Raw genomic sequence first — 16,030 nt, forward strand, 5'->3', positions numbered from 1 at the left:
GCATAATTTTCTATTTGTGTCCTATGAGCAAAATCAGACTATACTGCAGTGCTGTGATCCAGTAGGTTGAACAGGTTTTTGGGCAAATGAAACAAAAGCCTCAAGAAGCTGTGCAGTACAAACTAAACACAGTTCCATTATCAAACATGAGAACTTAACCATCACGTTCCAGGTTTATACACACTGTAAAAAATGGATATGTGCATTTATTTTTTTACTAAATTTAACTCATAACATTTTTTTGTTTGTTTATTTGTTTGTTTGTTTGGTGATGTAACCTTATGAAGTCAGCTTGATTCAGTCATATTGAATAATATATTTTAATAAAACCAATATACAGTAGATGTTACCACGTGAAAGAAATGTTTCAAGTTACTTGACAAAACAATATTACATTGTAGTAAAATAGAAGATAACCCATTCATTGCTTTTACTGTTCAGTTCAAATGGATTTGTTATAACAGTCCTGGTTTTGTCACTGTTGACACAAAGAAAAACACAATGATACAGAATAATGTAAATGTTTCATATGGTGTTACAACTTAGAATGTCCCATCAGAAACAATTTTAATATAAATGTTTCTTTTGCAGGATGATTTGATCAAAATTTTAATTGCTGGAACATCAGGCTGCCAGACTCTGATCAAACAAATCTTTGTATGCATAAGCACAAAATACAGTTGATAAGAATGAAATATTTGCTTTTCAAATATCTGTGAAAAAGCCTCTTACATAATACCATGTGTTCACTGAATTACAGCATTACTTAACACAATATACCTGTTTAAATATGAACACAGTGAACACTCTTAAATAAGCTACTGTCACCTGTGCAAAAATATATTTTAAGAAATGGCGGTTACCAGAGAGTTAGGTCACCTTGAATTAAGAACAGCACAAAGGATGAGAAGAGAAATTCCTGTGTAAACAAAAGTCTCTTTGTTGCACTCTCTTGCGGTCTATCCCGGTCTCTTGTGCTCTCTTTCTCTATGCAAGAAAATAGGGTACAAATTTACAGACTGAATTCTATTTGGATGGGAATGTAACCCAAACCTTCTGAACTTCTAAAAAATAAAAGCTTTTCAAACCGTTTACCCGAAGCACCAAAACACGCTTCTGAACAAGAATTTCTGCTGCACTTAAAAACAGGTTTATCTCCCTCCGACAGCTAGTGAATGTGAAATAATAATTACCAAATCGATGACAGGAGAAGAATACTGAACATAATACTTCATTTCTGAATTCTGAAAAGATATTATCTGACTGCCTGGTATACTTGCTCTTACAAGCTATGCTGCAACACTGACAATAGTACAACTCTGTTTAATTTATTATGCTGTTAAAACCAGCAGGAGCTGCAATCTGATGTGTATCTTATAGCACATAATGTCTATTTTACATGTATCCGGTTTCTGTCGCAGTTCCATGTTCTCAAGTTACATACACCAATGCAGAACATCGAATGTGGCTATTTACCCTGTGCCATCTACTAAACAGGTAAAGCAGCTGGAATACACGATACTACCTACAAAAAATTAATTACTTAGTGCCATAATGCAGATTTGCCCTCCTTCCAAAGGGCTATGGCATAAAAAACACATGCAGGAAAAATTACAGGCAAAGACATTTGTAGAAAAAAGTTTAGTGTTACAGCTAAGTCCAGTAAAGTTGGAGAGTATAGAGGACAGTGTTTTGTGATTGGACCACCCCTCTCCACCATCCCAAAGTTGGACAGGCTACATTTGCAGTCATTCTTTTTTTTCCCTCATTTCTACATCTTCGCTCTTTCAGGGTCGACTAACTCTGTGCCATGAAGTCACCACTTTTTCAGGATGAGTGATGGAATCTCTCCATTGCTCCACTGCCTCTGGAGAACTGCAGTCAAAACCCAAAAGCACCTAGAAATTAAGGAGTACACCCAAAGTAACCTTGACCACCACTGAAACTTACTTTATACTCTATTAGAATGAAGAGCTATAGACACTGGGAAGTGTAACATTAAAGGAATGTGCAATACAAGTTAAGCTCAATCAACAGCATTTGTGGCATTATGTTGATTATCACAATTATTAATTTCTTTAAAAATAGCAAAAGTCAAGGTAGCAGTGAGGCACTTACAATGGAAGTGAATGGACATTACATTAAAATACACACTGTTTCAAAAGGATAGCCTCAAGACATAAACATGTAGACAATTAAACATGATGTGTTAACATGATTAATTTTAGTGTGATAAAATTAGGGATTTACTAAATTGGATATACCTTTGCACAAATAAGGTTAGTAAGTGATTTTATCACACTAGAATCATATTAACATGTACAATGTTTACATCTTGTGGCTATACTTTTGAAACAGTGAGTATTTTAATGTCCAATTCACTTCCACTGTAAGAGCCTTACTGTAACTGTGATTTTTGCTTCTTTTTTCAAATGAGGGACAAGTTGAAATAATTAACATTATTTCACAAATACTGTCAAAGAAGCTTAACTTGTATTGATCACAGAACATTCCTTTTACTTTGTAATTTGAAAAGTGTATCCTCATACAGTAGTGTAACTCACACAGATCAATTTTTTAAGGCTAAAAGGCTGTTAAAAGGCCAAACATACAATATATAACATATATAAGACCAAACATTTTATGAATAATTGTTAAATGTATTAATATGCATACTAAAGGCATCCGTGTTCTGTAACAAACCGACCTGTCCAAGAAGGTGTTTTCTTTGAAGAGATCCACGGCTGAAAAGTTTGAGGGACAGCTGCAGATTCTGGTCCTGATTGGTGATGGGCAATAGAAGCACCTCCCCCCACTGGACATGCCCTCCTAATGACTTCATAATCTTTGTTTTTCTCTTCAGTAAGGACTGGCCATCTCTTAGCATGTCCACCTTCACAAAGAAACCTACACAGAACATCCTTTTGAGTTAAACAACACAGATTGGGTCATATTTTACATTTTTAGATATTAATTAAATTAGTGGAGTTAAATTGAAAATATTTTTTAAAATTAAGGAGGTAAAAATCAACAAAAGATGATGTACATTCAAAACCAAAAGTGACTAAATAAATAAGTAACACTTTACAATAAGGTTCCATTCGTTAACATTAGATAATGCATTAGGTATCATGAACAAACAATTAACAATATATTTTTACAGCATTTATTACTCTTTGTTAATTTTAGTTAATAAGTTCAGAGTGTAATAACAAATGTTAACAAATACAAATTTTGATTTTAAAAATGTTTTAGTATATTTTGAAATTAACATTATCTAAGATTAATAAATGCTGTAATAGAATTGTTAATTGTTAGTTTCTGTTAACTAATGTAGTTAAAGGTGCACTCAGTATTTTGTTTTCCGTCATTTAAAAAGCTTTACTTCTAAAGAAATTAACTGTAATTTTTAAACATGTATAAACTCATGAGCAATCACATGAGATGAAGACTCCAGTCATATCAGTAACCTTATAAAAGCTGTTTTATTCTATATGGAGAGGGTCCCCTCATGTGGGCTGCCATGTTATGATCACATGACCAGTCGAATACTACACGCTTAATCTCAGTAACCGCCCTGTTATTGGACACTTTCACTAATGGATTAAATTAATCATGGCTAACTGTGAACAGAGATTTTCCGCTAGGTGTCAGTGTAGGTCTAAGACAACGTGAACAAAAACTTACCGAGTACACCTTTAACTAATGCTAACAAATGGAACCTTACTGTAGTGTTATGCCGAGTTTACACTACATGATTTTAGGCCCGATTTTCATTCGCCGACAGTTTTGTGGAAATCGCCGTCAAAAGCTCGAAATCATAGGCAAATCAGAGCTTGCTCCCGTGAGCGACGAACGCAATGTATGCATTATCAAAGACAAAATCTGAGAGAAGCGCTGATGAGTCGCCGATGTAAGCGAGATATCTAGCATGTTAAATGGACCTGTCTGCGATTCCAAATCGGGCAATGTGAAATGTGTTTTGACTGAATACAACAGCAGCATTGACCTACAGCCAATGAGAGAGCAAGAAACGGGGCACGGGAAGTTTCAGTGGGAGAAGTCCTGATGTACCTGCAACAGAACATCAACTAGCATGGCTGCTGTATCAAGAAAGTATCATTGGACTGAAGAAATGGAGGAAAAATTTGTGGAACATTGGCAGGAGCACCAGTGCCTATTTGATGTTTCCTCTGAACTGTACCACAACTGGGTGGAGAAAGAGAAGAGTTGGAGAGAAACTGCCAATTCTCTTGGACAGTCAGGTAAGCAAATAGGTAGATTTTTCAGTAGGAGGTACTTTTTCATATTGTAACCAATAAAATATATGATGCCTTCACAAATTATGTAAAGGTGATTAAAAACATACACATATTCTGAAATGCATAATATACGATCATGCATTTGTTTTCGTATCTCGTAACACTTCTCGCGTGTACTCTGTTGTGAAATGTAATTTGGAGTCCAGGCAGAGGATTCGTCGGGGATTCGTCAATAGTGAAATGTTTTGTAATGTGTTCACCCCTGTCGCCGATTCCTCATGTAATTTGAAAACCCTACGACTTCCATGACAAGACAGACAGTTGTGTAATATGAACGGTACCACCATCTGACATCTTTGAAAGTCATGTAGTGTGTAGGAGGCATTACCAATATATCTCTGATTTCATGAATTAATGCAATTCCAATAATGAAGCAATTTTTCCAGTAATGTTCTCAAGGCTGAGAGACTCACTGTGTGTGAGCGGTGAGGAAGATGACGGAAGATTTTGAGCACTGAGGATCTGGAGCTGCATTCGACTGCTCACAGGCTGAAAGCACAAGGCTAGCTGAAGCTCAGCATGGCACACCTACAGGAACACACATACAATTTAATCCCGGTCAGAGCCCTGTATAAGGGTACATACAGTATGTGTGTGTGTCTGTGTTTTCTTAGGACAAACTCCCTGCTGTGACTCATTCACTGATTTATTGGTTGAGAAATAGACACAGACATTCTGTCTATCACAAACATTCTACAAGTGAAGAAAGACTTTCTTTTCATTTAAAAAGCTTCATTTTCTTTCTGTTAAAGTGTTTGATTTCAGTCACATGCAGACACACAAAGATATACACACATAACCATCAGACACAGGTTCACAAAGAATACACAGATATTGCTTGGGAAAACATTGTATGATACCTGTTTGTGTGTATGCCTGTGTGTCTATGGCAGCTTTCAGAAAGTCAAATAATGTTTTAAGAGGCCTAATTTCCTTCCAGTGAGATGGCAGAAGCGATAACCAGATGATGTATAAAGATGAAATGATTACACATTGTCTTACAGCAACTTGATTACGTTATTGGGAATTACATTTCTTAATTATACAGCAAGGACAGTCCTAAATTTGGAAGAAACAACAAAGGCAGCTGGCCTTCAAAATGTGACACAATAATAAGCAGGTACACAATCAATTTCCTAAAATAATGTTCTTCCTATTAATATCCACTCCAACATGCTAATAGAATATGTGAAAAATTATAGAACTTTTTTTGTTTTTGTTTCTGTTGGTCTTGACTGGAGGCTTCTAAGAGAACATAATTTTAATTGTAAAGTTATTTCAAGAAGGGCTTTCAACCATACTGACATGGTTGTTTTCATGTGTTCAGTGACCCAAATATGGCAGAAAATACTTGAGCAGAAACTAGAACAGCTGTTTCATTTGTGATGTTTTTAAGAAATTGGGTCCAAAACCCTTTAGTGTTTCACAACACCTATCATGACAACATGAGAACCAAACATGAGATCACAGTTTCACCAGTCCTGGTTTGATTCTGTTCTCAGATATATGTCAGAGTTAGTGGGTAATTGCAGGGGGAATTTTAAGATTGTTTTCAAAGAATCTTACTGTCAAATCCAGGAAGGAGGATCTGTAGAGAAGAGCAAGGTGTAATCTGGCTAGTGTGGTTTTTTTATGGAATACCACATATCAAATCTTTCTACTACCTGACAGATGCCATTTAAATAAGTCTTTTAAGAAATCACTTGTGTCTCTGTGACAGTCCTAGGCTTTGAAAACAGTAAAAGGAGTCAGTCGACCAGTCAGCCAATTAGAAAACTAGCCTGTCAGAAACGCTCTCTACCTATGACTCATTTATCATTTATAGCACCAGATAAGCAGTTGAAACAGTATGTAGGATGTGTAGACTCACACGTATTTTAGAGTGGGGCCTGAACTCCAGCCAGTGCTGTGTTTCCTGTGGTCCAAGGGTTCGGAGAGATAACACACACTCTCCCAGTGTGCGCTTGCGTGGTGTATGAGCCTGCAGACGCAGTAAAAGCGCAGACCTGCGTATTTGCTCTAAGTTTAGAGTGAACACAAATGTCTCCATAAACTCAGTGTCCTGAGAGAGAGAAAGAGAGGGAAGAAAATATTAAGAGGGAAATCTATTACAAACATACTTAATCTATGAAGAAAATGCTATCAAAACAAAATAAAACAATACAAGCTCTGTTTTTATCTGTCTGTCTGTCTGTTTATCTATCTATCTATCTATCTATCTGTCCGTCTGTCCATTTACAGTATCTATCTATGTGTCTGTCTGTCCGTCCGTCTGTCCATAGTATCTATGTATCCATCCATCCATCCATCCATCCATCCATCCATCCATCCTTCCATCCATTGCCATCCGCTTGCCAATCCGTCCATCTTCCATATCATTGGCTTGCAGGGCCAGTGTTACAATTTCAATGATTATTGTAGTTATATAACTGCTAGATTTCACTCACCGCTGATGCTTCCTTGACTGTGCTCTTAAATCGCACTGGCTTCGTCATGGTGATGACCCCTTTGACCCCAATCTTCTGCAGCTCCACCCCTTCAGTATATACACTCATGTCTGCACACTAAGAGAGAGAAAGAACCAAAGTGGAAGGTGAATAAATAGAGAGACAGTGAGCATGGGAACATTCACTGTTCAGGAGCTTTAACACCCACCAAAGATTAAGTATGTCAACTGATGGTAAGGACTATAAATTTTTTTCATCAGTTCATAAGATTTATTCTAGAATAGATTTATATATAAGTCCCTTATTTCATCTGCTCAATTGGAAACATCTTAGTCTCAGATCACGCCCTGGTGTGTTTAGAGGTGTTGCCACATACGGAGAAAAAGAAATCATATAGTTAGCGTTTTAATGTATCACTTTTGCAAAATCCTGAATTCCAACAAATGTTAAAGGCTGAAATCAGTGTTTATATGGAGACCAACTGGTCCTCAGTATCCTCTGTGGGCGTGGCTGGGGAGGCACTTAAGGTGGTTCTTAGGGGTTGGATCATACAGTACTGTATGCCTCATTCATCAAAAAATCCAAAGCACGAGAACTTGTGGCATTGGAAGTGAATATTAAAAGTGCAGAGGCAGAGCTGAAGTGATGAATGTCGTCTGATGGCCTCAGAGAATTGACCTGATTGAAATACAAATACTATTTTGTCGCTGAAGGTGGAGTTTTGGCTGTTCAGGGCAAGACAGTCATACTTTGAGTCGGAGGATAAAGCAGGGAAGCTTTTGGCTAGATATATAATGCAGAGAGAGTCTTTTTCTACCATTCCCTCAGTGAAATCTGCTGGTGGTGAAATATTTACATCGGACATTGATATTAATAATGCTTTTAAAGAATTCTATCTTGATCTCTATAGTTCCACGTCTTCGTCTACTGATTAAGATATTAGAAACTTTGTGGAACCATTAGAACTTCCTAAACTGACGACTGAGCAAAAAAATTCTCTTTATTCTGAGATAACCTTGGAGGAGCTTGGCGAGGTAATTAAGGCCTTGCCTACAGGCAAGGCTCTGGGGCCAGACGGTTTTGCCGATGAATTTTTTAGATCTTATGCTACAGAACTGGCTCCACTTTTGTTAGAAGTTTATACGGAATCATTAAAGAATGGAAAGCTTCCACCAACCATGACACAAGCCCGGATCAGTCTGATTCTTAAAAAGGACAAAGATCCAAGCGAGTGTAAGAGTTACTGTCCAATTTTCCTGATTCAGCTAGACATAAAAATACTGTCAAAAATGTTGGCTTACAAATTAAGTAAAGTAATGACATCTCTTATACATATAGATCAGCTGGGGTTTATTCAGGGCCGCAGCTCTTCTGATAACATTAGGCGTTTCATCAATATCATGTGGTCAGGGGCGAATGATCAGACTACGGTCGCTGCCATCTCACTTGATGCCGAAAAGGCATTTGATATGGTAGAATGGAATTATCTTTTTAAGATTTTGGAAATATATGGGTTTGGGAATACTTTTATTGGATGGATTAAGTTACTTTATAGACACCCGGTAGCGGCGGTACAAACAAATGGAAAAATTTCAGATTATTTTACTCTGGATAGGGGCTCCCGGCAGGGTTACCCTCTTTCCCCATTATTGTTCTGTCTTGCCCTGGAACCATTAGTAGCCGTGATAAGAAAGAAAGATGATTTTCCAGGTGTGGTGGCGGGAGGTATGGCGCATAAGCTTCTGCTTATGGAGTGTTGAGATCCTTTGAAAGTTTGGTTCAACATTTTGGGATTTCCAGATCTCAGTTTTTTAGGTATTTACAGCTGCGCCACCTGCTCTGTACTATTTTTGGGAGTAGCATACACCCCCCTAAAGTGGCAGACACTCTGGGAGTGGTGATTACTGCTTTTGGAAAAGGTCATGAGGGATCAGTGTATTACTCCCTGCTAATTCTTAGTCTGGGGGATGGAGCTTTAACTTCTATCAAAAGATTATGGAGAAAGATTTAAACTTGGTATTGGAGTGAGTGTGGGCTAGGATTCTAAAAAAGGTCAAGTCTGCATCTAGAGATGCAAGGGTGCACCTTATGCAATTCAAGATTTTATATCAATTATATTGGACCCCCTCTAGATTGTATAGGCTTGGTCTTAAAGACACACACACCTGCTGGCGATGCCAATGAGAAGATGGAGACACAACCCATGTATTTTGGTGGTGTGTTAAGATCCAAGAATTTTGATTGAAGTTTCAGAGTTTTATGTGTGATGTACTGGGCACTCAAATTTCATTTTGCCCAAGACTCTGTATTTTAGGCGATGGGGTGGTCATCAATATAGAGAACAAACACATAAAAAATTGGGTCCTAACCAGTGTCATGATCGCCAGACAAATAGATTTAAGGGGATGGAAGACGGCTGGAGCGCCCCACTTTCAGGAGTGGTGCTCGGAAATGGGGAGGGTGGTGGCTTTTGAAGAGCCATCTAGAAGACTGGGGAATTTGGACTCGTTTGTGGGGAAATGGGACAAAATTTTTTAAAGAGATATAAAAAAAAAAGCAGGTCAGAGAGATGTAATCATTAGTTGAAGGTTTGGTAATTAGGCTTTCACTGAGACACAGAGGCTCCATTCAGCTGGAGTAGAATTGGGACACAATAGCCTGGTCTTTTCCTTCCTGTATGAAATCGTACCTTCAACAAGGTGATCCACACCTGCTCCACCGCCTCCTCGTACCTCAGGTGCACACACACCTTTCCCAGCTCACGATCCCTCTCATCGCCAGACAGCGTAATGGACTCTACACACAAACACATAAATGTCATCATGCTAAAGAATGATGCCTTCATAAAGGTGATGTGAATATAAGTGAATATAACCCATATGTTTTCAGTAGAGGTGTGTTAAGGATGTATTTAAATATATAATATGGTGGACAGTACATGCCTCTGGTTTTATAACATGTTCCCAGTTTTTTAAATGTGTTCTTAAACACTTTGTGCCTGTGTGTTTGTGTTTATGTGTACTTAGCAGTAGTTTGGAGAAAAAAATTGGCCCTTCAAGTGAGCTAAGTCTGACCAAACTTCCCTTTGGGGATGTCCTCAGTTGGAAAATCAATTCACTACATTCTGAGAGTTATCTGAGGACTTGCATAACAGACCTCAGGGAAAACATTTGGAAGTATTTACTCTTTCTTGCCCTTCCACTATTTCACAATCTGCATGGATCTGAGTTAATGCAGTGTGTGTGCGAATTTGTTTCAGAGTCTGTGTTAATGTGTGTACTTGGTGGGGAGAGGGGAGTAAGCTTGTTGGGAAATAAAGAGTCCAAAAGGCCCTGAAAAAAAAAAAAAGAAATGAGGAAAACTTAACAAATGAAAGTGGAAATTCCAGGTAACCTTTTCCAGAGAGTTCTATTGGAATTAAATGATGGTTCTTTTGGAATGTGGTTGTCTGCAGTTACGACTTGAGTGTTTCGTCATGAATGGTTACCTAGACTACGGCTGCTCCCAAAGGAATCCTGAATGGACGATGTGCTACTCTGGACACTGGATACGGAATCATAACGCTTGAAGGAACCAGAGAGGAAGCAAGGTTACAGCTTGGCAGCATTGTTAATTAATAAACATAAAAGTTTGAACTTATTTACACATCACACTTCATTAAGAAATTTAAATGATCTTCAGGGTAACTCTGATTGGTGCAGGTTTGCTCTGTTGCATTCGTACACACTTGAGTGGCCACACAATAATCCACCATCATTAACAGGAAGAAGAAAACAAACTGACTCAATGTCTTTATTTAACTTAAACACTAAAAGAAACCTCGCCCAGTTTAGATCAAACACATTAGCATTGCTTTGTAAATGCTCAATAGCAGCATGATTAATTTGCAATTTATACTTTCAATGCAGGCAAATATGGATAATATCAGTAATTTCTGAAGGCCAATTAAAGTAATTAATTACAAAATGTACTCCAAACCCAAACTTGTACGGGTAACTCCAAAACCAAACGCAACAAAACAATGTTTCAGGTCAATATATCAAGTTTTATATATTTATAGTACACATAAAGTTAAAATTTCTCTAGAAAAAAGGACTGTGTGTACTGTGTGTTTTTATTGTGTTATGAGAAATTTATAGTAGTAACAATTATAAAAGAGTCAATTGCTTTGCTTATACAGTATATAGTTATTCATATAATATTATATATATATATATATATATATATATATATATATATATATAAATATATATATATAGTATACAGTACTGTGCAAAAGTTTTAGGCACTTGTGAAAAATTTTGCATAGTGAGGATGTTTTCAAAAATAATGACATAAATAGTTTTCATTTATCACTTAATGCCCCACAAAGTCCAGTAAACATAAAAAGCTAACTCAATATTCAGTGTGACCACCTTTGCCTTTAAAACAGCCCCAATTCTCCTAGGTACACCTGGACACAGTTTTTCTTGGTTGTTGGCAGATAGGATGTTCCAAGCTTCTTGGAGAATTCGCCACAGTTCTTCTATCTATTTAGGATGTCTTAATTGCTTCTGTCTCTTTATGTAATCTCAGACTGACACAATGTTCAGTGGGGGGCTTTGTGGGGGCCATGACATCTGTTGCAGGTCTCCCTGTTCTTCTATTCTAATCTTTTCTATTTGCAAAAGTAATGTTTGGGAGTCTAACATTTATATTTACTACTGACACACTAAAGCTGAAGATATAAATAACCATCTTAAGACATCTTATGTGCCTAAGACTTTTGCACAGTACTGTGTGTGTGTGTGTGTGTGTGTGTGTGTATATATATATATATATATATATATATATATATATATATATATATATATAATACAGTACATAATCATATAATAATGATTATTACATATTCTATTATAACTTATAAAAAAAAAAGAAAAAAAAAAGCAGCTCACATGTAAAAAGGTGTATGGAATCTCACCTGCATGTTACTGTAAAAGATGAACCTTTAATTGCAATGAAGTCTAATCGAATGGGCTGTTAAGTGAGGAGTGCATGTGTGTGTGAGCTTACCTGTACAGGGCCTTGAGAGTTTGACAAATCAAACATGGATAGGCTGAGTCTTTGTTTGCCATTGTGTTCCCAACCTGTGAAAAACAGAAACAAACATTTCACAGATTTGACTGAGTGTGAAACACTTTACAATGTGAGTTTGCAAATTATTGTAAGTTTGCATATTACTCAGCCAAGCAATAACAAAAGAGGTTACACTGTGGTGTAATTCGATGTACGTTCTGTTGTGTTCTGTTGTATTCTGTTTAAAATATTTAAACCTTAAAGAATGAGAACCATATCCAATTGTTCATTATTAGCCTGATATTCACAAATCAAAGTCAAACATGGCAGTCGTTTGAGTTTCAGCAGAGCCGTAAAGGGAAGGGGGACACTTCTCATGTATTCAGAATTGTGATTGATCAATATGGGCTTTCCAGTGACAGATTTAATCTTGAATATTTGGCTACAACCTTGCCTCTAATTGTAAGAGCCATTAAACAGAACAATAACAAAACACAATATGTAAACCCTCAATTGAATCATCTGAATGAGGCCTCTCAACAACATGATCTTGGACATTCTCAATGCAAATCTGCCATGAACAATAGGGGATGTAGTAGCAGGAATAAAACTAAAGGATTACAAACAGGTGGGTAGAAGGGTAAATATTTGAGCTGAAGTTATGTGCTGAATGATGCTATGATGAAGTGAAATTGTACGGTAAATCCACTCTTTAAATACTGCACACTGGTAATAAATCGAAGGAAAGTTTATGTTACATCTAGCTTTGCTGTACAGGTATCACTATCCATCAGAGTTTCAGGTAAATCTAAAAGCATCTCACTTGTGCCAGGGCTGTTGTTGGGATGGCCTTTCATACTGGGGCGTCTCACTGAACCTGGCGACACGAAGCTGATGATCTGACTGGTGTTAAAGGTCAAATCAGGGTCATACACAATTTGATTGGCTCCTGCAAGCTCTGCCTTCCTGACTGCATAAGTGGTCTTTGATGAGCCTAAAATTGCTTGACAGGTGACAACTGTGACATACTATTGCAATACTGTATGAACAGAACATTACAGATACAGGTTAGATGTTCTTAGGTAAGCCTGCAGGGCCGTAAAATATTTCGTAAAAATATATATTGTTAAAAATATGATGTACCACCATTCTCAAAAATATGATGCTTAAGATGACACTTTGATCTCCTAATTGACTAATATTGTCCACTTACTCTGTTGCCCGATGTTGTAGCTGGAGTACTGTGCCCCTCTCGGCTGGATGTAGGAGGGCTTGAAGGTTGGGAGGACAAAGGGGACCTCCCTGTCATCTGGGGGCAGTTTAGAGAGGAGATAATCCTCTGATACTCCAACACTCTTCTTCACATAAGATTCAACTGTTAATTTACCTGGAGGTCGGATACTTTTCACTGCAAAAGACATGTATTACCAATAGTGGTAAATAAAACAGTTGAAAATTTTATTTTGAAATAGGTCTATTATAAACATTTCATTATAAAATATTTAATATTTTGTGTATGCATAATGAAAACAATAATTAGAAGGAGAGAGAGGGAGAGAGAGACTCACTCTGAATCTCTGGTTCTTTCTCTTTAGACATAAATGTCCTGCAGCAGTTTTTGATACATTCCATCGTGTGGATCTACAAAAAAATCAAAAAACATTATTAAAAATGAAGAAAAAATAAATAAAAAAGTAACTCTTACACAGTGATTGGTAGTAACAGACTACATGTAGCCTGGTAACATGTAATCTGTATTACATTATCAGATTACAAAAATCAAAATTAAATTACATTATAGTTTTAAATACTTGTTATCAGATTGCACTTGTTTAAGGTTTATACGATTAAATATTATTATTATTATATTTTTGGGGGGATGGGGGGGGAATTTTTCCCCTTTTTCACCCAATTTGGAATGCTCAATTCCCAGTGCGCTTTTTTAAGTCCTCGTGGTCGCGTAGTGATTTGCCTCAATCCGGGTGGCGGAGGATGAATCCCAGTTGCCTCCGCGTCTGAGACCATCAACCCACACATCTTATCATGTGGCTTGTTGAGTACGATGCCCGTGTGTGGAGGCTTCACGCCATCCACCGCGGCATCAGCGCTCAACTCACCACGTGCCCCACTGAGACGAACCACATTATAGTGACCACGAGAAGGTTACCCCATGTGACTCTACCCTCCCTAGCAACCGGGCCAATTTGGTTGCTTAGGAGACCTGGCTGGAGTTACTCAGCACACGCTGGGATTCGAAGTAGTGAACTAGCGAACTCCAGAGGTGGTAGCCAGCTACCCAGGCCCCCTATGATTAAATATTTTTAACAGATATTGATCCCTCTAGCTCATCATTCTTAATCAGCCAACTGCTAATATATGTTTGATAAGTCTTGAGTGTTTTTAAAGAGGGGGCGGGGGGGTTTAGTTTCACAAATTGTTTTTGTACTTGGCTTCAGAGATTTACATTAATGCACTTTGATTTTGTGACAACTTTCAAGACTTTTTTTATGATGTTGCCAGAATTGCCAGAGTAAGAACATTTTAAGTGGCTTTTTTATTTCACTCAGAAACAAATAAATAGCAAGTAAAACACACACAAAACAATTATATCAATTCTAATATTATGATCCATTAAGTTTTCTTTTAAGCGTTTAAGCAAAATGGTACAAGCTTATTTTACTCAAATGCATATGACATCAAATAAACAAGAATTAGGTCATATGTAATCCAAAAGTAATTAAAAAGCAATCAGATTGGATTACCTTAATGTAATAAAAGAGATTACGTTACTGACTACAATTTTAGTCTTGTAATTTGTAATCAGTAGATTGCAATTCAGAAGTAATCTACCCAGCATTGCTTTTGGGGTAATTTGAAACATTTTCAACTTCTGCATCAACTGTGCCACAGGTCATATAAAATAACAACATTCACTTATAATTAGGTCTCACTCATGATTATTTAGACAAACAACAAAAAGGATTTAAAGGGATAGTTCATTAAAAAAAAAAATCTGTCTCCAAACAACATCAACAACAAAAATATAGCTGCAAACAGCGATGACAGGCCCAAGCACAACTGGTCCATTTCCACATGGTGGCTTTCGTAAAACAATGCAAGGTGGACATATGCAGTTGTCATTTGACGTTATTCTAAACAATTTTGAAGCAATTTGGGTAAACATAAGAGGACTATTTTAATGTCTGTTGTAAGTACCACACTTCCTGCTGCCAGGTGGTGGCGCTATGACCGTGACCCAAAATAGTAAAATCCATGTGATTAGCCCCAAAGACTAAACATATATATAAATTTTGATCTAAATCACACATTGCACACAGAAGATATAAGACACTTCCTGTTTCTCATTTTTTGCCATTAATTTAATGCCTCACCATGGCAACACCGTTCGATATATCAAAATCTGTTCACAATTTAGCATCTTTAATGTCTTGGCATAATGTTGTTTAAAGGTGGTGACAGTCTCATGAATCACCTAGGAGGAGTATTTCAAAGTTCAGAGCCTGTGATTTTCAGAAAATCCAAAATGGCCAACTTCCTGTTGGGCAGAGCCAATGACTGTATGAAATTTACCAATTTTGGTGACTGTAGGTGAAAATGGGGGTGCTACAGAGCCCCATTTACATACCCATTTTCAAATGGGGTGCTACAGGCCCCCCGCATGTTAAGCATCCTAAAAGTACCGAAAACCTTGAAATAATAATAATAATAATAATAATAATCATCATCCTTAGAAGAATAGGGCCTCCACACCTTCAGTGAATGGGCCCTAATTAATAAAAGTGCATAATGACTGAGACTTTCATGAAGATTTCACAGAATCTTAATTTTTTGGTGAACTATCCTTTTAAGACTCTTTAAAATTATTTAGATGCGAAATTACATATAATTGAACTCCTATTTAACTATTGTTACTTAATATAACGATAATATAACTTCAATTAAACATTTATAGGCTGTATAATATTAATTTAACTAGTAATATTCTAAATGAAATGCATCTGAATCAGGTTACTGTACATACCTGTGCTGCTTGCTGCGAGAAGGTGAAAGTGCCTGGAGCTCTTGAGTACTGCAGGTGTATCAGACACCTTTCAGTGCCTCCAGTGAGAGTGAAAGCATCTATCTCTGTTGGGTCATAGTGTCTGCTGAGTTACACTCCAGCTGTTGAGACAATCATAATGA

General features: G+C 37.1%; 1 protein-coding gene across 3 annotated transcripts; it reads right to left on the bottom strand.

Moving 5' to 3' along the window:
* Positions 1-355: 355 nt before the first annotated feature.
* LOC127413991 (tandem C2 domains nuclear protein-like) lies at positions 356-15,913 on the bottom strand. Of its 3 annotated transcripts, none has more exons than XM_051651624.1 (12): positions 15,870-15,913; positions 13,396-13,468; positions 13,041-13,235; positions 12,651-12,830; positions 11,825-11,898; positions 10,257-10,332; positions 9,459-9,565; positions 6,770-6,886; positions 6,193-6,384; positions 4,736-4,850; positions 2,708-2,907; positions 356-1,898 (listed from the first exon to the last, which is right to left on the bottom strand). In XM_051651624.1, exons 2-12 carry the CDS (start codon positions 13,457-13,459, stop codon positions 1,788-1,790), a joined length of 1,431 nt encoding a protein of 476 aa, XP_051507584.1. In that variant the 5' UTR covers positions 13,460-13,468; positions 15,870-15,913; the 3' UTR covers positions 356-1,787. The 3 variants fall into 3 exon arrangements, with proteins under 3 accessions (XP_051507584.1, XP_051507583.1, XP_051507585.1); XM_051651623.1 differs by having other exon boundaries at positions 12,651-12,845; XM_051651625.1 differs by lacking the exon at positions 12,651-12,830.
* Between the last annotated feature and the right edge of the window lie 117 nt (positions 15,914-16,030).

This window comes from Myxocyprinus asiaticus, chromosome 23, assembly GCF_019703515.2.
Source record: "Myxocyprinus asiaticus isolate MX2 ecotype Aquarium Trade chromosome 23, UBuf_Myxa_2, whole genome shotgun sequence".
NCBI classification, from domain to species: Eukaryota; Metazoa; Chordata; class Actinopteri; order Cypriniformes; family Catostomidae; genus Myxocyprinus; species Myxocyprinus asiaticus.

Excerpts from the sequence above, each read along its gene's own strand:
- LOC127413991 (XM_051651623.1), bottom strand. The coding sequence starts at position 13,459 with ATGGAATGTATCAAAAACTGCTGCAGGACATTTATGTCTAAAGAGAAA. Across the intron at positions 12,846-13,040 it reads CTACAACATCGGGCAACAGA|TTGTCACCTGTCAAGCAATT; the intron begins GTAAGTGGACAA and ends AGTATGTCACAG. Across the intron at positions 4,851-6,192 it reads GGCCCCACTCTAAAATACGT|GTGTGCCATGCTGAGCTTCA; the intron begins GTGAGTCTACAC and ends GTGTTCCTGTAG.